Consider the following 25,076-nt stretch of genomic DNA (forward strand, 5'->3'; position numbering starts at 1 on the left):
GATTGTAAGTAATTTGAAGTTATTATTGAATGTTATTAACCAGGGAGAGAAAGTTTGTTCTTTAAGGGAAACTTGAGTGTTAGTTTGAGGAAATAAATTGAAATAAGGTACAAGGAATAAAATTGTCAAGCATAACCATTAGAAATCATAATCTAAGAAGATTCTATTAATGATTGCTATCCATTTTACGTTCGGCACGATCAATCCATTTAGATACAATTTGGGCTGAATGATGTTGTCTACGTTCAGAGTATTTTTTCCAAATGGCTTCATGTTTGGTTTGAGCATATCTACAATTTTCTAAAATTAGTGTTGCTAGTGGAAAAATTTGATCTTGGGTATATCCTGAATAATAAACATGTTTTGCCGTCCATTCTTTCTGTTGTAAAATAACTCTACTTAAAAAATAAGCACCTGCAGCCAACCAACTTGGTGGAGCAGAAATCAATCTCGAATCCATTATAGTTGTTTCTAGTAAATATTTCGCTAGAGTTCTTATATCATATTCATAATCATCTGCTTTACTAATTCGTCTTAGAAAAGACATCGGGCCAGGCCAACCAATTTCAAAATTTAAAGTATCAATCATGAATCTCTCTGCCTTAATGACATCATCCCGCGAATACGCATTAGCTAACATGTAAACTATATCCTTCAAAGCAGGACAGTTAATTTCCTCAAATTTTGAAGCAATAAATAAAGCTGCAGCACCGACCAATTGAAATTTATTTAATGTAACAATGCTTAAACTTAAGAATCTATCAATTATGTTAACCGTTAAATATAAAGTTTCTGGCAGCAAATTAAATCTTGCATGAACTTGAACAATCCAATCAATTAATGTACTCCTGAAAGACCACTTTAGCTCAGGTTGATCTTTCATATAATTTGGATTAGGAGAGTATTTAATTTCAATTTCATTCAGGTACTTGAATATATCATTGGCTAATTCTGAAACCATTACTACGTCATAGGTATCATCATCCATTGGGTCTGGTGTATCTCTATGATAAAGATGATACGCTTCTTGAAATAATAGCTTAGACTTTTCTGAATATTCAGGTAATAAAGGTCCTAAAAATTCATCTTCCTCGTCTTCTTCTTCAGCTCCATTTTCTTCGTCAGCAATAGCATTCTCTTGCTGTTCAACTTCTTCATCTTCTTCGTCTAAAAATTCTTCCTCTTCCTCGACGTCTTCTTCATCATCATCAACATCAGCATCTTCTTCTTCTTCTTCCTCTGCATTATGAGTTAAATTACTATCAGAGTTGCTAGTCGTAGTGTTTAATAATATTCTATTTTCAATTTCAATATCATTATCTAATAATGATTCATCGTCTAATTCCTTTACATAATATTCTTCTTTTCTTTGTTGCTGTGAATTTGAACTTTTATTAATTATTAGATTGGTATTACTACTATTACTATTGATCTTATTTAAATTAACGACAGGATGGCTTAAAGTTTGCTTTAGTTGTAAATTCGGGTTATGACCGTTTGAAGTATAATTTCCATTTGAAAGGCTGTTATGACTATTGTTGTTAATTTGAGAAGTAACATCACTTAAGGCGACACGATGGCGGTGATGTCCTTGGAGCTGTTGTTGCATTGATGATTGTTGGTTTTGTCTCTTTAATGGATGCATTGAAGTAAAAGTATCAGTTTCGATTGGTGCTGAAGATCGGTTTCTATAATTTGAAGAGCTCATTGTAGTTTTTTTTAGAAACAATAAGGCTAGCGGTTAAAAAATGGTTTGTTTATAAGTGTTTATGAAAATGGTTTATATTCTTTAAAAAAAATCAAAGCTAGTTGTAAATAGGAGCAGGAGTGATTTCGATTGTTGTAATTTTTTTCAACTGTTGTATTTTTTAACTTGTATGAATTAAAAGATCAAAATAAAATATTAAAAATTAGGAATAGAAGAGAATTGAAATCTGGAAAAGAAAAAAATTTAAAAAAATGTTATACTTGAAGTATTCAAGATACAGTGAATTAGGTGTAGTATTAGTTATTATTGTTAATTAAATTTGAAATTGTGCAGTTGATCGAAAGATACTTGAGCAGGAAACAACCAGGTCAAATGAAATCGAGAGTAATTGAGTTTTTAGTGATGCTAATTTTTCTGTTGTTGCAGATTCAATACGTCAAACCCAACAATAGGATATGAAGAGTTGGAGGCAGATGTAGATGTGGTAGCACAAAGAGAGAATTGAATCTACAGATCTTCAAATAACAGGTCGCAAATGAAGAAAGCAATACAATAAAAATATCGGATCAGTGAGTATTGGTGATTCTTATATTATAATACAATGCTATATTGTAATACTATATCATATAATATACCAAAATGCAGAGTACAATTTTTTGTAGAGAAGCTTGAGAATAAATAAATAAATAAACAACAGCTAGAGAAAGAAACTAACTATCTTTGTGAGCTCCAAAAACAAAACAAACAAATAACTTTTTTTTTGTTTTTGAGATTTATCTTTATTTGGTTTAAACAAAAATTACCGATGGGGATGTTTTGTTTTTCCGCTTATTTTGGTTAAGAAGCTTTGTTTATTCGTTGTTTTTGTTTTCATTTTTCTCTTTTAGATTATTTATTTTTTTACCGAATGCGCGTCCTTTTAAGATGCCAGTAAAGTTTGTGTGATTTTTTTGTGACGCCCTTATAACTGAAACTACTTGTCCAGTTTACATAAATTCTTGGGAGTATAATTATTAAGGAAATCTTGTCATGAATAGTATTGCTCAAAAAATTATTGAGGAGGTTTTCTTTGTAGTTCTAGTCACTAACAAGTATGTGAAAAGCTCTATTAGACTACAGCGGCTATTACAAATTAACGGGTGCCTGTGAAACAGTGTTTCATCCTAAGAAAAATATTAAAGAAAAAAAATATCATATGATTACTTCTTGACTATAGGTTCTTTCTCATGTCATACATTTGACATCTTTTACACAATATATCTTTTTATTATCTACTTTTTATTTACTTTTAGACCCTTTTTTCTTGGCAAACTTTTATAAATTGTCATTAAAACACGAAATTAAAACAATTAAAATCTCTTCGGAAAACCCTAAATAAGAAAAACATTTTAAGAATGAAAATCTTAAATACCATATTTAGGGGAAGGCCATAATATCAATAATAATAAGGCTCATGACTATTTAAGCTAAGTAATATTTGTTATCTCAAAAAACAAATATCAAGTTCTAAAAAGAGTATTATTATATCTAGTACTTTCTAAAGTTTAAAGTAAAGCTAGGAATTTATGAAAGCCGTAATATAAAATAGAAGAAATCATATTATTAATTTTTTTAATGTATAAAATTTACGTACTGTACATGAATTTTGTCTATATGGTTCTGTTTTTTTTTCTTTTTTATCTTTTAGGATTTGGTTTCTGTTTTAATTATTTTCCTCCTTTTTTATTACATCCCCTTCAACCTTAACACTTTCATCAGCCAGAACCCTGTTTTCATCTGTAAAAAGAAAGATTTTACCACTTGAATTACCACCTGCAATCCAATTATTAATAGGATGCCATGCTATAACAGCCGGTACAGTGGCAGTCTTTAAATGGGCCAATTGTTGACCCTCACTATCGTATAGATCAATAGCTTTACCCATGTTTGCAATACCAAATACGTTTTGATTTGGCTTATATTTGGCCTTTAAAATACTTGTCCAACGCCCTGTTTGACAATTATGCTTAATTGTTATTTTTGGAGTTAGCTCTTGTTGAATATTATTTTCGTTTACATCAAATAATCTAATAGTATCATCATAACCATTACAAACTAAAGTATTATCGAATGGTGAATAGGAGATCGCAGATATACTTAATCTTGAATCATATGTTCCAATGATTTGATGGCTTTCATAGTCATCATACTGTGACCATTCAGGTTCTTTCACAATTTTTCTAATGTCCCAAATTTTTAAAGTTCTATCTAAAGAACCAGTAGCTATTTCCCATGATCTTTTAGGGTTTATTGCAAAAGAACCGATTTTTTTGTTTGACAATCTTTTTATATCCAAATTCAAATTTTTATTATTCATTCTAATATCAAGAGTGGTAAATTCACCACTTAATGTTGTCAAATATATTTGATTTGGGTCCGAATAATTGAATTGAAAAGCACTAATTCCAAGATCATTACCATCTACATCCTTCAATTGAAGAATTTCATTACTTTCCATCGTATTCAAATCAATTGATCTAATAGTGCCATCATAAGAAGTTGTCAGAATTTTTGTTAAATCCGTGGGGAAACAATCAATTTCACTTACATTTTTCGTAAATAATTTTACTCTGGTGATATCAGGTTCCACCAAATCATCTTCCCCATTTTCAGATAATGGCTCATCTCTAACATTCCAAAATCCAAGATTTCCCACCTTATCACCTGCAATAATTAATTTTTTGTCTATTGATGGATGAAAAAATACTGATGAAATACGTTCATAAACAATTTTAATTTCATTTGGTTGGAAAATATCATATAATTGTAAATCAAAATCTTCTTGTAACTTACTTAATTCAGGCTTATTTATTGTTTGATATTTTTTCAATTCTTCAAAAAAATCTCCAGATGAAAAGTTCTTATTTGCTAAATATTTAAATTTATCTTGTAAAGAAGACTCATTTTCATCTTTTATAATATCACTTAATTTGATATCACCTACTACAGGTGATTCTTTTAAGTCATCTATCAAAGATTCAAACCGATCAGATTCTAATGATGGTGATGATTGTTTCAAATTATTTAATAATTGAGAATCACTTAAATTTGGTATACCTTCTGTAGTTACTGTTTCTCCTCTTAATCGACGAGATCTTCTAGTTGGGATTGGAGGAGGCTTTTGTGAAACTTGCTTTTTTTTAATTGAACGAGCTGGTATAGTCTTTTTCTTCTCTTTTGTTATAATACCGGATTCCTTTTTAATTTGATTTGCTGTTCCTGTTAAACTTAATTTTTTCAAAATATCATTATTTCTTTTAATATTTTCAAGACGTTTTTTTTGGAATTCTGTTAATTCGACCATTTTAGCGAGATTTTTTCGTATTAAAACAGTTTGAATATATTATGATTTCATTTTTTTTTTGTAGATGACTAGATTGATATAATATTAATCTTAAATTTCATGAGAATCTTAATCCCGTAACGCGTCAAAAATCGAGAATGCTGGAAACGAAAAAGAAAAAGACATCGATTTACATTCAATCATAATTAATCATTCATAATCAATTGTAACAATATTAAAAAAAAACAAACAATTCAACAATTGCAAAAGGGAAGGAAGTTTGAAATAAAATATACTTAACAAAAAGGGAAAGTGATTATTATAAATAATACAGAATAATGAGTAATATATTAAATGTTTTTAATCCTCCACCAGAAAGGGATCTTGAAAAAACGGCGACTATGGATTGTGTTCCCTGTCAAATTATGGCTACTATGTTTTCAATTGGGTTTGGTTCTTATTTAGCTTCTGGAAGAGCCACAAAATATGGCAAGAAGGAACAAGCCAAGGGAGTGACATTGCAAGAGTTTGAAAAAAGGAATCCTAAATGGTGGAGATCGTCTTTAAGAGGATTTGGTGCTGGGTTGATAATGTTTGGATTAATTAGAGGATCCGAAGGTTGGCTATGGAATCCTCGGAAGGAATATAAGAAGTTAGATTATACAAACGAATGATTCTAAATAAAGAAAACGTAAGAGACTAGTTAGCTGGTGGTCGACTAAATTTTTTTTGAGTTTTTATTTTTCTTTTTCTTTTTTTTTACTTTTTTTTAATTTTTTTTTATCAGGTAAAAAGAATTATTATAGATGTATATAGGGGGTAGAAGAGAAGGGAAAGGGAAATTAATTCCCACGTTCGAATTTTTTCTTTCTATATTCTTGAAATTTTTTTCTTTCAAATTGTTCACGTTTATATTGTTTTTCATCCTTCATGTAAGATCTAATACGCTTAGCCCAAATTTTGAATTCTTTATCTTTATCATTGAAATTTAAAATAAAAGGATGATTTAATAAATCCTTCATGGAAGGTCTTAATTTTTCATCTTTAATACAACATCTTTTTATAAAATCGTTCATCATGGGAGGATATTTATTTGCTACTTGTGCAGATAAACTTGGAGAAGGTTCATTGACGATTCTTTGTAAAAGATCTAGAATCCCATCTGGAGTATCGTTATGACCACCAAGGGGGAATTCACCGGTGACCAATTCAATTAAAGTTAATCCAAGAGACCAAACATCACCTTTAGTGGAATAGACGTTCCCTTGAATTCTTTCAGGTGACATATAAGTAGAGGTCCCTACGAATGTATCTGCGATAGAATTTATTAAAGTTTTGGAAACACCGAAATCACAAATTTTCACTTGTCCTTTACTCCCAATTAAAATATTTGATGGTTTTATATCTCTATGAATGATTTTATAATTGTCATATAAATAAGATAATCCCGTAAGTACAGAAGCAGAAATCCTGGAGATCGAAAGAGTATTGAACCATTTGACAACGATATCTTGTGGGATTAAATTTCTATTCACAAAAGAATGATATGTGGAAAGGATTTTATCCAGAGATCCACAATTCATATATTCTAAGAGTATGATGATTTCATTATTTGTGGATTGATCATAAAATGCTCCGTAGAATTCTACCAAGTTCGGATGTGGTTTTAAATTCTTCATAATGGTCAATTCCCTAATTAATTGATTTATGATTTTGTCATTATTTTTCTCTACGGGTATAGTCTTTTTAGCTATCACTTTGGAATCTGGGACATGTAATGCTTTTGTAACGGTTCCTGAATTACCTGAACCAATCTTGCCCAGTTGTACGATATCCTGGATGTTCATAAACGTGGAGGAATGTGAATGTGCATGTGCATGTGCATGTGAATGTGAATGTGAGTGTGATTCTGATTGTTGAGTGAGTGAAGATGGAGCCGTGGTGGAACTGGTGGTGGGGAGTGGCTGTTGTGCTGGAGGTGGAGGTACAATGGAGGATTCTACCAATGGAGGTGTCGTGGAGTCTATAGATGGGATGTCTGTATTTATTGGGGTATTCAACGAAGATGTAGAAGAGATGAAAAGAGAATTACGTAGTTGGTTTGTCGGAGTGGCAAGGTCACTGATTGTAAGTGAATCGTTGGACGATCGTTTCCTAGCTAATCTATGAGGTTCATCATGGACCAAGATACTTTGTAAGTTCTGATTGACAAGTCGATTAGAAGAGGGTGCAGTGGTGGTGGTATCTATTGTATATATGCTTGAATCACTTTGTAAAGCCAAATTCTTGATGGCCGGTCTATTTTTTCGTTTATTGGAGAGACTAATTGATTTGAAATGAGTCGTGGTTCTATCGATTGTAGGATCTATTTGAGAAGTGGCTATTATTCGTTCATTAGGATCTATCAGACAATTGCCCGACGCATGTGTGGGTTCCTCTATTGTGGTATCCTCATCATTAGCCAAGGATAAATTTTTAAAGTTTCTTTTCTGAAGAGTTCTAGCTTTGAACATGGGGTAAAGAATTAATGAATGAATGAAAGAGAGAGGGAGAGAAGCAAAGAAAAGATCAGGAAAAAAAAAGACAAAAAAACACAGCGGTTTTGATCAATGTCGTTTCTCTCAGGTTGGATTGTCTGTAAAAAGAAGTTTTCACAGTATCCGAGCGTTATATATCTCTAGACGTTGAACTAGGCGATGTGTTAAGCGATAGGTTAAGCGATATGCTAAGCGTTGTGCTAAGTGTTTTTGATAGGCATTATAATGGCCGTTACCGTTTAACTGGATAATATATCCCTGGCAGTGAAAAAATGATCTATAACAAGATCCGATCAGATCTAGTAGGCGATGCAGTCTGAGCGATGATTACGCGTCTGGGGCTACGCGCTACGTACGCGTCTGAGCAGACCACAGAAAGTAACTGGTTTGGCAGGCGTAGGCGGGCCGCCATGGAGGCGCATGTGGGAGTCACGCCTAGGAAAGGACAGAGTGTGTACAACGTGTCGATTGCGGGTAACCCTGGAGCATTCTCGAGCGTCACTTGGCAAAGGAGGGATAATCACGTGACAGGGATAATACAAGGCCACGTGTCAAATTGCTAATTTAGTATCACGTGTCAATTTATTACATCACGTGGTTTGCTCTTTCCAATTTCTCTCAACGTTACCCGGCTGCAGAGATCTTCTCTTTTTTTCCTAATTTCTTATCTATTGCAAACACGAATGTAAATTACGAGAAACAGAACTTACCCGGCCGTCATTTAGTCCTTGAGTTGTCAAGAGTTACTAAGAACGTTTGTTTCTTTGCATTTTCTTAGACAGTGGCAATCAATAACCATAAGCAAAAATCAGAGGCAGGATTGGATTGCCACTGTAAATTGTCATTGGGATAGATTACCACTAGACTATCACTGAGATTGCCACCGAGATTGTCACTGTAACAATAACAATTGATACCAACATAAAACAAACCTCAAACAAATAATATAGATAAACTGAATCTCACAAGAGTTTTTATCTTTAACCACCTTCTACAAAACATACACGCTAACACCGATATTTTTTTTTAAAAATCACTTTACGTTACTTTACATCTAACAACACCAGCTAATCACCAGCTCTGTCAAGAAGTACCATTCCATTATCACCTCTCCTTTTTTTTCCTTTTTTTTATCTCTCAACTCTTTCAACCCTCATTCATTACAAAAAAAGAACATTGACTTAGAATTTTACTAACTCCACCGTACCCAAACAACACTATAAAGTTAACTCTAACACGAACTCTAATTACAACCATAACTAGAACACACTACTAAATTAGAGTACGTAATTTAATATATACTACTATTATAATATAAAATAAGCAATTCCCTCGCGTATCCTTATTTTTTTTTCTTTAAATTTTCCATAGAAAAAAGCGAACCGTATAGAAATTTAAATCCCAAACCGAAAAAATAAAAAAAAGAAATTTTATTTTTTTTCTTGAACACACTATAGAATAATAATCTTTAAAAAACTTATCCAGTTTTGTTTTAAACAAAAAAAATAGAACATAGAAAAAAATTCTTATTATCTATACACAAACTTACAGAAAAAAACTTCTCTCCTCCCTCACACACACACACACACACACACACACACACACCTCCCCTTCATAATGTCCACTGTCCAACAACAACTCGATACAAACGATTGGAAGTCAAAATTGAACATTCCAAAAAAAGATACAAGACCTCAAACTGAAGATGTGTTAAACACAAAGGGTAACTCCTTCGAAGATTTCTATTTGAAAAGAGAACTATTAATGGGTATCTTCGAAGCAGGCTTCGAAAAACCTTCCCCTATCCAAGAAGAATCTATCCCAATTGCTATAGCAGGAAGAGATATTCTTGCAAGAGCCAAAAATGGGACTGGTAAAACTGCTGCATTCGTCATCCCTACACTAGAAAAAGTAAAACCAAAGATCAACAAGATTCAAGCTTTGATCATGGTCCCCACAAGAGAATTGGCTCTTCAGACTTCTCAAGTAGTAAGAACTTTAGGTAAACATTGTGGAATCTCCTGTATGGTCACCACAGGGGGTACTAATTTGAGAGACGATATCATGAGATTGAACGAAACTATACACGTCTTGGTCGGTACTCCAGGTAGAGTCCTTGATTTGGCCTCCAGAAAAGTTGCTGATCTTTCCGAATGTAGTTTGTTCATCATGGATGAAGCCGATAAGATGTTGTCCAGAGATTTCAAAACAATCATTGAACAAATCTTGATTTTCTTACCAAAACATCATCAATCTCTATTATTCAGTGCCACTTTCCCCTTGACTGTTAAAGAATTTATGGTCAAACATTTAACAAAACCTTATGAAATCAATTTAATGGATGAACTAACTTTGAAAGGTATCACTCAATATTACGCCTTCGTCGAAGAAAGACAAAAATTACATTGTTTAAATACATTGTTCTCCAAATTGCAAATCAACCAAGCCATCATCTTTTGCAATTCCACAAATAGAGTGGAATTATTAGCCAAGAAAATTACTGATTTAGGCTACTCATGTTATTACTCACATGCAAGAATGAAACAACAAGAAAGAAATAGAGTTTTCCATGAATTCCGTCAAGGTAAAGTTAGAACCCTTGTATGTTCAGATTTATTGACTCGTGGTATTGATATCCAAGCTGTTAACGTCGTCATCAATTTCGATTTTCCAAAAACTGCAGAAACCTATTTACACAGAATCGGTAGATCCGGTAGATTCGGTCATTTAGGTTTGGCTATCAATTTGATTAATTGGAATGACCGTTTCAATTTATACAAGATTGAACAAGAATTGGGTACAGAAATCGCTGCAATTCCTTCCACCATCGACAAATCATTATATGTCGCCAATGATAATTCTGCTGTTCCAATTCCATTCCCAATTACAAATGATCAACATGCTGATAATCAGAACCAAATGCCAAACCAAATGCCAAATCAAATGCCTCCACAACAATTTAATCCTCAATTCAACCCTCAACAACAAATGATGAACATGCAAATGCCTCCTCCTCCAGCTCAACAACAAAATTTTAAATCAACCTCAATTTTAAGAGCTATAATTTACATGCTTCCTCCACCCACGTTCTCTCCTTTCTTAAGAATATTTCAATTTGATCTTCAATTTTTTTTCTATTTATTTTTATCTTTTTACATTTACTTTTTTTATTTACAAATTTTATTTTTTTTGTCTCTTTCTTTATGTTCACTATTTTACTTTATTTCATTTTCAATTCATACCTTTCTTTATTTGGTTATTTTTTCTCACTATTATTTTTTACTCGACCATTTTTTTTTATTTTCAATTCACAAAAAAAAGATCAATCCTTCTCATTCTTATCATTTCTTAACTCCCTCACCTGCCACTAATTAATTCATTCCCCCTCATCACCTCTTTTAAATCTTACATTTTTTTTTTTTTTAATTTTCTCCCCCCTAGCATACTTTAACTTAATTAGCATATTTCCTTCCATCTATGAAAACAACTTCTATTACGCTAAACTGTGCTTTTATACACATGTTCATGTTTAAAATTATTACATTGTTTTTGGTTTTCAATTTTTATTTTTTCTTTATTTTCTTCATTTCCTGTATATCAAATTAATTTGTTTCAACATTTTCTCTCTTACTGATATCAAGACTACACAAGCTTTCATGATACTCTATTTTTTTTTTCATTTTCTTTTAATGATTGTCAGTCTTAATGCTTGTATCCATTCTTTATTCTGATTGGATAAATTATTATAACTTGATCATTTTGAGCCATTATATTTTAATTTTTTTTATTCTCATCAATTTTTTTGCCTCATTTGATTTTATTTTAAAAAAAATTTTTTTGGCATAAGAGTTTTTGAATCAAATATTTTAGCCTATTAGAGCAACCGCATCTCCCTTGAGAGTTATATCTTGGTTAAATAGAAATGATCATACAACTGCTCAATATAACATCTTACCTGTCTTTACAACCACGTTTTACTACTTGGTCCATTCAGCCTAATTTTGCTCACTGCTATTAATTAAAAATTATAGATTAATCCTCGATTCACAAGATTAAAGAAAAGAAAAAAACTTCTCAACTGTTCCATCAAGACGATACATTTTACGTTTGTCTTTACCTTTCTCTTCCACTTTTTTTTTCTATTTTTTTTTTATTTTTAATTTTAATTTTATTATTATTTTCTCTTTCTCATGGTTAAATTTCATGTTTATACATATTCAATTCTATTAATAATACCAGCCTTCTATCAAAAAGAATAAAAACCCAACCTCAAATCAATAAAAAAATGATAAATTTATCGTTAAATCGGCGATTATATCTTATCTATGAACATTATTAAACAACTCTACAATTTTTTCTTTTATTTGCATTAGTTAATCTTTTACTCATTAAAAAAAAAGAATAAAAATTTATTTCCAATTTTCGTTATCTTTAACAAATAAAGTCTTATTACAGATCAATTCTTCATTTATTGTAATCATTTTTTATATTTTCATTCTTCCCTCAAGAAATGGGTGATACTTCATTGTTTTATTTACTGATATCATTCATATCGTAAATCATCACCGACAATTTTCTTTTCTCATTTGTAATTCTTTTCTAATGATTATTTTCATTCTGACACATCAACTAAGTTTGGAAAAAAAAATATAAATCATTGTCTAAAAGAAGAAGCTCATATTAAGTGATATACTTTAATGAATAATAATAAAGAATTAAAGTTATCTCCGACAGACAAATTTAACTAAGCAAATTCCAAGAGCAATTGCGCCAATCAACCTTTAATCTATTATTATGATTTCATTGCATTACTTGATATATTTTTAACATACCAACATCTATAGATCTTCTATTACCGAAACTTTTTTTTTAAAAAAAAAGTAACTCGAATTTACTACTATTAAAATAAAAACAAGAAATAATTAAAATTTCTCTATTCAATAATAAATAACTAAAGTTATTTCGTCATATCAAAATCGGAACTAAATAGGCAACATTTAAAGAAGAAATATATAAAGGAGAGTTTTTTTTGCTGATTATTAATTTATCTCATTACACAAGACAAGGAGTGGGATACGATTGTTTTTAGAAAAAGAAAAAATTGTTTTCAATGTATTTATCTTTATTTATTTATTTCTTTTTTATTATTACTGGTTTTGATTGAAACGATTAATAATCTGCGCTTAAAAACTTGAAGGAAATAAATATTTTCATACAAGATTTTTAAACTATTTTATTTTGCTTGAAAATTAAAACAAGCAATTATGAGCATTATCTTATCTTTTCAAGAAATTTCGGTTTCCCTGTTCATAGCCCAATACAGGAATTTGTTCAGTGGAGATATAAGCTGCTATTTCGTTTTGAAGAAATACCTTTTTTTTGGGGAATTTCTATTATCAATTGGCTTTAATAAATTCCTTTTTTTTTTGTTTTTTTTTTTTTTTTTACCTTATTTTTTTACGTTAGGTACTTTTCCTTATTTGATCTTTTACATCTGATAAATTATATAATTCTATTTACATCATTGCAAAACTTATTTGACAATCCGACATATCCAGACGATGGCTATTACTAGGCTATTACTAGGCCATTACGATATTAGCGTAATTTAACATTCGTCGGTTATCTCTAGTTCAGGTAAAACTCCGTAAATCATAGGTATTTCATTTAATATACAGCCAATCTTATCTCTATTCATGAATAAAATTTTAATTAGTCTTGTTTTGTTTTTTTCTTAAAATTATACTCTAATATTATTTCTTAATTGATTTTATGTTAAAAGGGTAATCTCGCTATTTTTTTTTTTTTAGAAATACTCATCATCGGAATTTTATCTTAATCATATTTATAATTCCAACCTCTCAAATAGGATTTTCCATAACTTGATATTTATTTTACATATCCTACCCAAATTATTTAAGGTTCATAAAAATTAAAAACCTAAGAAAAAAACAAAACGGTTATTCAAACAAGAAACGGATATTTCATGTAAAAAGAGCCTATAATTACATATTCAACAAATCAATCGTTTAACTTTTCAATTACCATTCCATTAACAATCATGTCATCTGAAGATATTGAAGAAAAAAGATTAAAGATCCATACATCTACAGAGTTTATTAAGAAATCAATTACAAATCACTTTACGGAACCATTTGAACCACGTATTCTAATCATCTGTGGCTCTGGCTTGGGTGGTATTTCTAATCGACTTGATGCAAATAAGGAAAAATTAGTTATACCATATTCTGATATACCAAACTTTAAAAAAAGTACTGTTCCTGGACATATGGGAACATTAATTTTTGGTACGATGAATCGTACTCCAGTCGTATTGATGAATGGTAGACTGCATGGATACGAAGGCAATTCACTCTTCGATACTACTTTCCCTATCCGTGTTCTGGATGGATTAAAAACAGTTCAAACTTTAATTGTAACGAATGCTGCAGGGGGTTTAAATCATGATTTCCAAACTTGCGACCTTATGTGCATTTACGACCATATAAACTTCCCTGGCTTGGCAGGTAAGCATCCACTGATTGGAGAAAATATGGATGAATATGGCCCAAGATTCCTGGCTTTAAGTGATGCTTACGATTTAGAATTACGAAAGTTATTATTTAGAAAACAAAGGGAATTAGGTATATCAAGGAAATTGCATGAAGGTACTTATTGTTTTGTTTCTGGCCCAACTTTCGAAACAAGAGCGGAATGTAGAATGATTAATGCGATGGGCGGCGATGCTGTTGGTATGAGTACTGTTCCTGAAGTAATCGTTGCTAGACATTGTGGTTGGAGAGTTTTAGCGTTAAGTCTAATTACTAATAAATCCGTCTTAGACCACCCCGCGAGCGTATTTGATGAAAATCCAGTTGCTTTAGACGTTGGTATAGCAAATCATGCAGAAGTACTGGAGAATGGTAAATCAGCATCTACCGATGTTGAACATCTAATTGCTGCAGTAGTAGGCGATCTGTAAACTAGTTTATCTAGTTCATCCATACTATTTTATTGGCTCGTTTGCTAAATATTTATCTGTTCTATATACGATATGTAATTGCCCCTTGATTGAATGGGTAAATAATTACGTTTACTATATACAAGCGTTGTTGGCAAATAGGGTAAAGTGCTTGGGATCTAAGTGGATACTCTCGAATCTAAAATATATCAAGAAAAAAAAAAAAATACCCGGGCCTCTTAAGGTAACATATTTTGCCTTTAATAGATTTCAACAGTAGAGACCAATTATGCTGGTCAGAGGGGTAAAAGTAGTAAAATCAAAAGAAATATATGTTTTAGAAAATTCAGGCACAAGTAAATTTTTTACTAGATTCAAGCATTTCTTGTTGAAGTTTTCACAAGTTTAAAAAAAAGCGCCTTGGCGTTTTTCTGAACGAACGAAAGATGACCTTAAGGGTAGTCCACATTAATGCGTCAGTAAAATACAACTGCATTGATAGATAGGAATCTCACGAATTGTGACAAACTATTAGACGATATTGAAAATTTAACGTTCAGTAACCTTATTTTTCTATTGTTATTGTTTAGACTCATGGTTATTATTAAGTGACCTTCAAGGTTTCGTAAAGCTGTCGATTAGTTGTACAAATTTTTAACGATAATATTCTATAAAAAATTTTTTTTTTTTTTTTTTTTTTTTTAATTTCATTTTTTTAGTTTTTGAGACATTTTAAAGGTTCATCGTTAAAAATTGTCTTAGTTTAAAGGATGGGCGTTAATTATAAAAATGACATGAATATCAACAATTTTACTCTCAATTTGTTTATCTTGTAATTTTATTTCTTGTGTCATAATAACATATCACCAGTGGTTTTTCTCAAAGCAACAGTATAAGATAATAAATAATATTATAGTTACAGTAATTAATTAATTAATTAATTTAGGAAAACGCACTTTAATATAATACCCAATTTTTAGGAATTAATAAAAATAATAATAATAAAATATAATATTTTTATTTTTAATAATAATAAAAGTTTAAAATAATCAAGAGTAATAATAATATTTGTTAATTAAAAATGTCGTCCAGTTCATATTATCTTTACAGAAGAGATGATTCTACTCCTACCCCAGCTTGTCCAACTCAAAACGATTACGATGGTCGTGATAATTTGAGAATTTTAGCTGTGTTTATGTTATTAATATCTTCTTCAATTGGTGTCTTTTTCCCAATTCTAGCTTCTAGATATTCATTTATAAGAATTCCCCCTATCTTTTTCTTTATTGCCAAATTTTTTGGTTCAGGTGTTATTGTTGCCACAGCATTTATTCATTTATTACAACCTGCATACGATGAATTAAATGATCCATGTTTAGGTGGTGTTTGGCAAGAATATCCATGGGCATTTGGTATATGTCTAATGGCATTATTCTTAATTTTCTTTTCAGAATTAATGGCCCATTATTTCATTGAAAGGAATGAAAGAAAGAATGGTGGTAAAGTACCAGATCCCCATGCTAGTCATTTCCGTAATCCAGAATTTCGTGGTCACAAGCATGGTGCTGATAATGAAAGTGGTGAAATGATGGAGAAGGAAGATCAAGTTGGCAGTCCTAGTGACGATCTAGAGAGTCAAGAAAATGATAGCATAGTGGAACGTGATGCTGGTGCATCGGATGAATATCGTTTCTATAATGAAGAAGAAGATGTTAAACGTGGCGATCGTGAAAACGTCCACTCAGTAGCGGATGGCAAGAACGAGAATCTTGTATTTAGCGAACATAATGTAGAAGTTAGTGAAGATAGTGAAGACAGTGATGGTTTATTCGCGGCAGAAAGAAAACCTGAAGATGTTAGTAATTCTGAATATGTTAGGGAATTAGTGAGTGTTATGATCTTGGAAAGTGGTATTATTGCACACTCTATCTTCATTGGTCTATCATTATCAGTTGCAGGTAAAGAATTCGATACATTATTTGTTGTTTTGATTTTCCACCAAATGTTCGAAGGTTTAGGTTTGGGTACCAGAGTTGCCGAAGTTGAATGGCCATATTCGAAGAGATATACTCCATGGATCTTGGGGGCTTGCTTCGGTGTGACAACACCTATCTCTGCAGCCATTGGTATTGGTGTGAGACATTCATGGGTTCCAGGTTCCAGATCAGCATTGATTGTCAATGGTATCTTTGATTCCATCAGTGCTGGTATTTTAATCTATACCGGTCTAGTTGAATTAATGGCACACGAATTTTTGTATGCTAATAATTTCGAAGGTAAGAATAGTCTAAAGAAATTATTACTAGCGTATTTTGTGATGTGTTGCGGTTGTGGTCTAATGGCGTTGTTAGGTAAATGGGCTTAGATGAGAGTCGAACAAAAAAAATAATATAGTTTCATTAATTTATACATTTGATATATATATATATTTCTATTTGTATGCTTAAAATCTGAATTTCTGAGAGTTGCGGTGGGCTTGCGTGTATATTTTTTTTTGCTTTTTAAATTGGTTTTTTTTTTGTTCTTTAATTTAGGAAAAGTAATAATTGTGTGATTTACATTTGTTAGTACGCTTACAAATTATTTAAAATGAGAATAGGTTATGTGAATGAGTTATTTTTTTTTTTGTATTGTAGTGTATTGTATTTTACTAGTATAAATACATCTATATAAAAGATTATAGTTATGATACGCGACTGGGGGTGTGGACTTTTTCAACTATTCTTGTAAAAATTTGCACATTTTTTTTAAAGATTTTTGCTTTTTAAATTTTTTATTTTTTTTTTTTTTGCTCTTTAATTTGAAAAAAGTAATAGTTGTATAGTTACAACTTTGATAAATCATTGTGCCACCACACCGGCCTGTTCCCAACCACCTTGCAAGTTCTCCTTCCATAAAGTAATACGGTTATCACCACCCGATAAAGCCAAGACGTTCCCTGATAGAGACCAAGATGCACGCCATAAGACATCTGGGAATCTTTCTTGTTGTAGAGAAGTCTTTCTCCAAACACCTTCGTTACCTGACTGAGTCCAAATTATACAAGTTCTATCCTGAGAAACACTTGCAATGCACGAACCTAATAATACACTCGGAGACCAAGTTACGTCTCTAACCCAGTCCGAATGGCCTTCTAAAGTATCTTCCAGAATATAAGTATTTGCAGCTTGATCGAATTTCCAAATCTTGACGAGATTATCAGCACCACCGGTGACGAACCTTCTCAATGGAAGTGGCTTTTCGGTCGGATTCTTTGGCGATTGGATGGTGGCAGGAGCCCAAGCAGCAGAATTGACACCCACAGCATGGGCGTCTAACACCATTGGGTTTTGAGTGCCATTTTCTTTGAATTCCACAACTGATATTTTCCCATCTGAAGAGGCAGCCAGTAGCACTGCCCCATATTCATGAGGAGCCCATTTGACAGAATTTACCGAGGCCGAATGTACGGAATGGACTGCGATTTGTGACCAAGTACCGTTTTCTTCCTTCCATATGATGACTTTACCGTCGTACGAACACGAGGCCAAGATTGTTCCGAATTTCGGATGGGCCCAATCGATTCTCCAGACAGGACCTTCATGGCCTGTTAGAGTGGTCAATAGCTTGTGCGAGTCGCCATCGATTTCGTATATTTTGATTGTTTTATCTGACGAGCAGGTGGCCAACTTGCGACCGTAATAATCCAACACTGTATCGTGGATGATGTCGGAATGGATATTAGAAATGACGACCATGCTGTGTCTACGGATGGATTTATATATTTTTCGAGTCTTTACAGGTTTGTTTTATACTATTTAAAGGTATACACACTAATATAAATCAAGTCTTTTCAGTTTTCAATATGCTTTATTTTTCAATTTTTTCAAATACAGATCGAGCATGTGCGGGTGCGTGTGCGGGTGCGTGTGGGCGTTACCCGGAGAGCCGGAGAGCTAAAATTCCCGGAATGTCCTACTGTAGCATACTGTGAATACACCAAGCCTTGTCCACAGGCTGCTTAGAACTCGGAAGATGGGCGGCTAAAGGCAGTGGCCAACTGCGATTCGGACGGCGACCGAATTACATAATACGACCCACTGCCACACTGCCTTAGTAAGCAGGCCAAGCTCTCCACCCTGACACCACGTGCGATGGCACGTGGTGTGGCGTGTGTGTGCATATGGCGATGCACAGACACGATTGCTCCACGTATATAAGGCCCCCTGCTCGCCACAGAATAGCCCCCTCCTCTCCTCCCCACGTTGCCCCCACGTTGCCCCCACTTCACCCCCACTTCACCCCCACGCTCATCCCTTGCTCTACCCCCACTTCACCCCACGCCCATGTCCGCTGCTCCACCCTCGCCACCCCCTCACGTCTCCGCCCAGTCTTTGCCGCTGGCCCATCGTCTCGCAGGCAAAAAAGTGCTGCTCATTGGGGCAGGCTCTGTGGCCCACACCCGTCTGCTCAAGCTGATCCCCACCGGAGCACGTGTCACTCTGATCAGCGACCGTGTCAGTCCCGCCGTGCAACGTGATTTCCTCGATAAAGGCCTCGTCGCACGTCACGTGGCAGAGCCCTGGGACCGTGCTAAAGCCGCAGCACGTGACCCCATGCGCGGCTACCATCTGGTACTCATCACGTTACCTCGTAGCAACCAGCAGCTGTCACGCGACATCTATGCCTTTTACAAGTGTCACCATGGTGAACAACAACTGGTGAATGTGGCTGATGAACCTGGACTTTGTGATTTTTATTTTGGGGCCGATCTTGTATTGGCCTGTGAAAAGACTCCACAACATGCGATAACACTAAGTGTGTGTTCTGGCGGAGGCGCGCCCAGGTTTGCCGCCTTGCTTCGGGATTATATCCAGGCTGTGTTGGATCCGATGCAATCCACACTGTTGGCCGGGTTTGCCCAACTGAGCTCGTTAAGGGCGGCTATCCGCGCCCTGCCTTCGCCGGAGTCGGCACGTGACATCGGCCACCGTATGCGCTGGGTGCGCCACGTGACCGACGCGCTGGGTCTGGCACGTGCCTCGCGCCTGGACGTTGCACGTGCTGTCGGATTGTACAGGGACACGGAGATTGGCGAGAAGCAGCTGCCCGGAGAGGAGGAGATCGCGAGACTGCTCACGTGACGGGGCTCTGGTGATTTTTTGTTTTTGGGTTAACCCCGCTACCCCGCCCCTTGTCTTGGAAAAATGTCGTGCATATATAAACAATACGAAACGGCAAGCGTATTTAGTGTAATACAGTTAGGATTGGAATTAATTAGAATTAATTAGAATTAGAATTACAAATTCAAGCACAAGCACAACCACGTTTGTATAAATGTCCCTCTCCAACTCCCAACCGGTCGTACCGATCGACTGGAACACCATCAAACTACAAACCTTGGTCCAAACAAACAAACTCATCACCGTCGAATCGTCACTCTCCATCGAAGAGGCCTTCAACACCCTGATCAAATACAACCTCACTTCCTTGCCAGTGCGTCTGTCACACTCGCCCCAAACACCAATTGCCGACCAATATCTCGCTTTCAATTACAACGACTTGAACTCATACCTCTTGTTGGCCCTGAACAAGGTCTCTGTCGCAGACCCCACCATCACTGCAGACTGTCAAAACGGCAAACCAGTCAAAGTCGGCGACTTCATCACCGTCGCGGAAAACAAATTGAAATTCTCCACCTTGGACCTCAACGACTCTCTCGACATGGCAATCGATATCCTCGGCAAAGGTATCCATAGACTGGCCATCCTAGATACCCCAAACAACACCATCCTCGGCATTCTGTCTCAAAGAAGACTGATCAAATATATCTGGGACAATGCAAGACTTTTCAAAAACATCCAACCCATCTTGAACAAATCTCTAAGAGAATTGCAAATAGGCAATTACAACACCCAGAATTTCAAAATACAACAGAGCAGAGTCATCTCCATCAATGGCGACGAGCCTCTAATAAAGGCTCTTTTCAAAATGCATCACGAAAAAATCTCCTCCATCGCCGTTGTCGATAATCAATTCAATCTGTTGGGCAACATTTCCGTCACAGACGTCAAACATGTCACCAGAACCTCTCAATACCCTCTCCTCCACAAGAATTGCCGTCATTTCATCTCCATAATATTAAATTCCAGAGGCTTGGAAAATGGCAAAGACTCGTTCCCCATTTTCCACGTCTACCCTTCAAGTTCCCTAGCAAGAACTTTGGCAAAGCTTGTTGCCACGAAATCTCACAGATTATGGATTGTTCAACAACCTTCCGCCTCCATAGACTCTGCAACTTCCTCCACAAGTTCTTCCACAACCACTTTGGATCAAGATTTTACCGGGTTATATGAAAAGGAATATAGAACAGGGAAATTAATCGGTGTCGTCAGTTTGACTGATATTTTATTTGTCTTGGCAAAACAAAATACAAACAGCGCCACCAACTAATGACTATTTAAATTCCTTTTTTATTTTTTTTTTTTTTTTTTTTGTCGTTTTTTTTTATCCTTACCTTATTTAACTTTGTTAATTTGTAATTTTCTATTGATATATATCTCCGGTACAAAGTGGAACTTTATTATTTTATTTTTTTTTTTTGTTTTGTCCCTCCCCTCCCTCACAAACAATCAACCATTCGATGTTTAAATCAAAACTGGCCAAAACCATCAACAAGAGAAATCTATCTCTCCTAGATAAATTGAAACCTCCACAAGATGGTGCTCAAGCATACCCTCAAGTCTTTTCAGATTTAAAACAATTAATCATACCTTCCTCTTTTGATCCTTCAGAAGATGATTCCACCATCTTAGCAACCCCGGAAAAATTGATTGATCAATATAAACAAATTAATAATAATACACAACTTGGACACTTTGTTTCCAAGATTAATGATACAGATCGTCATTATTTATCTCAACATCTTAATGAATTATCTGAAAATTCTCAAAATTGGAATTCCCTTGATAAAGGTTTGATAAAATTACAATATTATTTAGCATTCGGTAATATTGGACCACGGAATGTGGAAAACTTACAGAAACCCTCACCTCAATCGATAGACCCCTTGACAAGAAAAGTCTTGTATTTATCTTCAATCATTGCTCTAGCTGCAATTGCAAACACTTTTTAAAACGTGTGTTAACGTAAACGCTACTTTGATCAATCTATAATTATACATAAATACATAAAAATTACCATCCATCACGTACATAAAAATTATCATCCATCACGTACATATATTCTTTTACATATACGTTTGTCATAATTCCATTTTATTTATTTTTTCATTTTTTGCTTTTGCTTTTGCTTTTGCTTTTGCTTTTGCTTTTGATCCCACTATACATCACTCTTCATCTTCATCGTCATCTCCATCTTCATCACTATCTTCTTCATCATCATCCATATCCTCCATATTATCTTCCCATGATTTTTCTACCGTTTCTTTCACTTTCTTGACATATTGTGCTCGATGATCTTTAAATAACGTAGCAGCTTCTACATTGGCTGGTGATGCTGGATTTGGGTCATTAAATAAACTTTGAATCGATGTCAAGATCGAAGAAACATCATAGGTGGGTGTCCATCTGTTTTGTAAAATATCTAAACAAATCTCTCCATTGGCATAAACATTGGGGTGAAACATTTCACTTAAAAACTTAACATGTGGTGGCTTATTTGGATATTCTTCATCGAATTCTAATACTAATCGAAATGTACCATCTTCATATGGTGTATCAGATGGACCTATAATCATTGCATTCCATAACATCACATTATCTGGTAATGGTGATGCTGATATCCCAGGTGGCGAATCACTCTTGATTCTTTTGAAATCTCTCATTAATCTTCTTCTGGCTGGGGTAGACATTATTAATTATTATTAATTTTATTAGAATTAGTATTATGATTAGTATTATTAAGATATATTTTTATATGCAGGGGAAGGTTGGCGAGGGTGTAGAGAGTGAAGGACAAATATGCAATTATAATAGTTGAAATGAAATATATATATATATATATATATATATATATTTAGATATTCCCACTATATCTTGATTGTAGTAAAGTTTTTAATTTGTAAATTTGTATGGAAAAAAAAAAAAAAATTAGAGCCTTCTTAAAATTTGTATACAAGTTTTTGATTATGATATCACTGTCACTTTTTTTTTTTAAAAAACAAACTTATTTATTATTTAATAATTAATTTTTTTTTTCTTTGAATTACTAGTTTAATTTATATATTACAAATCAAAAAAAAAAAAAAAGTTCACAAGATTACCTTACTTGCATGGTATAATATCCACTAAATTATTCTTTTATTGTATTTCCGAGTGGAATCATTTATTATTACAAAGTAACCTTGACCATAATTTATTAACAGCAGCAAAAAAAATTCCGTAAAAAAAAAAAAAAATCAAATATCACGTGATAAATTTCTAAAGCTTATATCGCCTTACCTTCTATATAAATTCCTTTACACATAAAAATGGTCATTAAAAAAAAAACAAAACCAAAAAACAACAAACACAACAATTAAATAATATATTAACGTTCATTATACTTGTCCAGTAAATTTACTCTTTTTTTTATTTTATTTTAGTTTATTTTTTTGTTTTTTGAATCATCACAACTTATCTAATTGAGGTACATTGGAATAATTTGTTAAATGTCTTAATTTCAATACAGTATCTGTACCATACCCTTCCATAGAATGTAATTGAACATCGCCATTCCAATAATCCGCATACACTTTACACATTGCCAAACCAATCCCCAATTTATATCTAAATGATCTTTCAAACAATCCAAGTAATGGTCTATTCATATTAAAACCTTCAGTGGTTATATCAGACCTATTTTGATCTTTATGCCAAGGGTTGACATATCCCATTGGTGTTAATGAAGAATAATAATAATTGGTTTGGATTTTTTTATATTCTTTTCTAGAAATAGATTTTTTGTCATATAAATGATCATAAATGGAAATCGTTTGCAAACCAGGAAGTTTATGGAAATTATCTAACGATTTTTTGGCCTTTTCTTTAGATTTACCAAATGACCATAATTGATTTTCATCCAAATGAACACCTCCTGCTAAATCAGATATACGGAATATAATAAAATCTTTATTCGATATAACCGTGACAGTAATAGGCGACGGTTTAGATGATCCACTTCGAATATATTCTTTTATTGTAGCTTCATATGTATTTCGCAAGATTTCACCCAAGAGATACGTTATATGGTTTGGTAAAAAATAAAAACTTAAATCAGTATCACCTTCAATCTTAAATTCGGGCATAGGAATTGTAGGGAAGTACATGTCACCGATAAATCTTTGTGCTTGTAGAGCTGCCTTTTTCAGATAATATTCTGCAGAACATTTTTGAAAGATATCTCCAAAGATCGTTGCATTTTTAGTCTTACCTTTACTAAAATTCTCTGTTATAGAAATATGTTCTTCTGCAATAATTCTTCTAGAGATACGTGCTCTTAATAAATATGAAACTAATTCATCCATTTTGTTCGAAGGGTATAGCCCTAAGATCATACATTCTAGTGCTCCCATGATCAAATGGGGTAAATTTAATGAATTAAAATCATGTAATATTTTAATTAACATTCTTGTAAATATAGCATTCTCCTCTATTGTCAATATGCCTGGCATTCTTCTTATTCTTTCAAACATATTGTAATATGATTCATAAACTTGATTAAAATGGAAATTATTAACCACATTATAAGGTAATTGTTGTAACATGTTCAATTGATGAGCCAATCGTATAGAAAGTTCTTCTTTAACGAATACTCCTGAACTAATAATTTTTTGTTTTGTTAATCTTGACGAATCATCATAATATTGAGACAATTGATTTAATGATACAGGATGAGGGTCCTTTGTTAGATATTCTTTTACTAAAACAGTCCTGTTATGGTAATAATGATGTTTATTAACATATTTTGATCGTCTATTATACGCTTGTAATGTTTCATTAACATATGGAGCCAATGCCTCGTTAATAGGTCGTACGGGACAGTATTTAGTGAAATCTGGAGGGTTTAATCGATATGGTGGATATGGAGCATTCCTAAGAACACCATTACTGAATTTCATGACCAACAATTGCTTAATTGGCCTTTTTATTTTTAATATATTTATTTTTATTGAAATTTTTTTTTCTTAATTATTATCTTTTTAAATTTATATAAAAAACTTCACTTATTATGAGCTCTTTACTATAACAATAATTTTTTTTATAATAATGAGTAGTCTTTTTTTCCAGATTTATCCGCTGTTTTTCTGAATCTGGGGTAACACCAAAAAAAAGGACGGTCACGTCGAGAAACTCCGAAGTGGAAGATTAGCTTTAGGAAAAAAAAAAAAGTGAAGGAAACAATGAAAAGTAAATTGACAAATCAATCTGCATAAAAAGATAATGACACAACACTTTTATCCAATAGATTTCCATTAAAATTTTTTTACTTTATTAGTATTTTAATGGAGGAAAATCTGTTCTTTTGTAATTTATGCTTTGGAGTGGGATATTTTCAAAATGACTAATT

The 25,076-nt window shown here is 33.2% G+C and overlaps 13 protein-coding genes across 13 annotated transcripts; 7 read left to right on the forward strand and 6 right to left on the reverse strand.

Annotated features, from left to right (window-relative positions):
• Nucleotides 1–166: 166 nt before the first annotated feature.
• Nucleotides 167–1,609, reverse strand: CLB3 (B-type cyclin CLB3; the record flags this gene model as incomplete). The annotated part of the gene is made up of 1 exon (XM_004181244.1): nt 167–1,609. The coding sequence occupies one exon, from the start codon at nt 1,607–1,609 to the stop codon at nt 167–169; it is 1,443 nt and encodes a 480-aa protein (XP_004181292.1).
• Nucleotides 1,610–3,410: 1,801 nt separating this feature from the next.
• On the reverse strand, nt 3,411–5,051 carry CMR1 (Cmr1p; the record flags this gene model as incomplete). The annotated part of the gene is made up of 1 exon (XM_004181245.1): nt 3,411–5,051. The coding sequence occupies one exon, from the start codon at nt 5,049–5,051 to the stop codon at nt 3,411–3,413; it is 1,641 nt and encodes a 546-aa protein (XP_004181293.1).
• A 317-nt stretch (nt 5,052–5,368) lies between these two features.
• Nucleotides 5,369–5,704, forward strand: DMO2 (Dmo2p; the record flags this gene model as incomplete). Its single annotated transcript, XM_004181246.1, has 1 exon — nt 5,369–5,704. The coding sequence occupies one exon, from the start codon at nt 5,369–5,371 to the stop codon at nt 5,702–5,704; it is 336 nt and encodes a 111-aa protein (XP_004181294.1).
• A 168-nt stretch (nt 5,705–5,872) lies between these two features.
• Nucleotides 5,873–7,543, reverse strand: STE7 (mitogen-activated protein kinase kinase STE7; the record flags this gene model as incomplete). Its single annotated transcript, XM_004181247.1, has 1 exon — nt 5,873–7,543. The coding sequence occupies one exon, from the start codon at nt 7,541–7,543 to the stop codon at nt 5,873–5,875; it is 1,671 nt and encodes a 556-aa protein (XP_004181295.1).
• A 1,641-nt stretch (nt 7,544–9,184) lies between these two features.
• On the forward strand, nt 9,185–10,942 carry DHH1 (DExD/H-box ATP-dependent RNA helicase DHH1; the record flags this gene model as incomplete). The annotated part of the gene is made up of 1 exon (XM_004181248.1): nt 9,185–10,942. One exon carries the CDS (start codon nt 9,185–9,187, stop codon nt 10,940–10,942), a length of 1,758 nt encoding a protein of 585 aa, XP_004181296.1.
• Nucleotides 10,943–13,628: 2,686 nt separating this feature from the next.
• PNP1 (purine-nucleoside phosphorylase) lies at nt 13,629–14,549 on the forward strand (the record flags this gene model as incomplete). Its single annotated transcript, XM_004181249.1, has 1 exon — nt 13,629–14,549. The coding sequence occupies one exon, from the start codon at nt 13,629–13,631 to the stop codon at nt 14,547–14,549; it is 921 nt and encodes a 306-aa protein (XP_004181297.1).
• Nucleotides 14,550–15,609: 1,060 nt separating this feature from the next.
• TBLA0F02390 (uncharacterized protein) lies at nt 15,610–16,893 on the forward strand (the record flags this gene model as incomplete). The annotated part of the gene is made up of 1 exon (XM_004181250.1): nt 15,610–16,893. The coding sequence occupies one exon, from the start codon at nt 15,610–15,612 to the stop codon at nt 16,891–16,893; it is 1,284 nt and encodes a 427-aa protein (XP_004181298.1).
• Nucleotides 16,894–17,368: 475 nt separating this feature from the next.
• Nucleotides 17,369–18,265, reverse strand: SEC13 (GTPase-activating protein SEC13; the record flags this gene model as incomplete). The annotated part of the gene is made up of 1 exon (XM_004181251.1): nt 17,369–18,265. One exon carries the CDS (start codon nt 18,263–18,265, stop codon nt 17,369–17,371), a length of 897 nt encoding a protein of 298 aa, XP_004181299.1.
• Nucleotides 18,266–18,853: 588 nt separating this feature from the next.
• Nucleotides 18,854–19,651, forward strand: MET8 (bifunctional precorrin-2 dehydrogenase/sirohydrochlorin ferrochelatase MET8; the record flags this gene model as incomplete). The annotated part of the gene is made up of 1 exon (XM_004181252.1): nt 18,854–19,651. One exon carries the CDS (start codon nt 18,854–18,856, stop codon nt 19,649–19,651), a length of 798 nt encoding a protein of 265 aa, XP_004181300.1.
• Nucleotides 19,652–19,844: 193 nt separating this feature from the next.
• Nucleotides 19,845–20,960, forward strand: TBLA0F02420 (uncharacterized protein; the record flags this gene model as incomplete). Its single annotated transcript, XM_004181253.1, has 1 exon — nt 19,845–20,960. One exon carries the CDS (start codon nt 19,845–19,847, stop codon nt 20,958–20,960), a length of 1,116 nt encoding a protein of 371 aa, XP_004181301.1.
• A 190-nt stretch (nt 20,961–21,150) lies between these two features.
• TBLA0F02430 (uncharacterized protein) lies at nt 21,151–21,642 on the forward strand (the record flags this gene model as incomplete). The annotated part of the gene is made up of 1 exon (XM_004181254.1): nt 21,151–21,642. One exon carries the CDS (start codon nt 21,151–21,153, stop codon nt 21,640–21,642), a length of 492 nt encoding a protein of 163 aa, XP_004181302.1.
• A 213-nt stretch (nt 21,643–21,855) lies between these two features.
• On the reverse strand, nt 21,856–22,380 carry RAD6 (E2 ubiquitin-conjugating protein RAD6; the record flags this gene model as incomplete). The annotated part of the gene is made up of 1 exon (XM_004181255.1): nt 21,856–22,380. One exon carries the CDS (start codon nt 22,378–22,380, stop codon nt 21,856–21,858), a length of 525 nt encoding a protein of 174 aa, XP_004181303.1.
• Nucleotides 22,381–23,136: 756 nt separating this feature from the next.
• On the reverse strand, nt 23,137–24,627 carry PKP2 (protein kinase PKP2; the record flags this gene model as incomplete). The annotated part of the gene is made up of 1 exon (XM_004181256.1): nt 23,137–24,627. The coding sequence occupies one exon, from the start codon at nt 24,625–24,627 to the stop codon at nt 23,137–23,139; it is 1,491 nt and encodes a 496-aa protein (XP_004181304.1).
• Between the last annotated feature and the right edge of the window lie 449 nt (nt 24,628–25,076).

Source organism: Henningerozyma blattae, chromosome 6 (genome assembly GCF_000315915.1).
Source record: "Henningerozyma blattae CBS 6284 chromosome 6, complete genome".
Lineage (NCBI taxonomy): Eukaryota > Fungi > Ascomycota > Saccharomycetes > Saccharomycetales > Saccharomycetaceae > Henningerozyma > Henningerozyma blattae.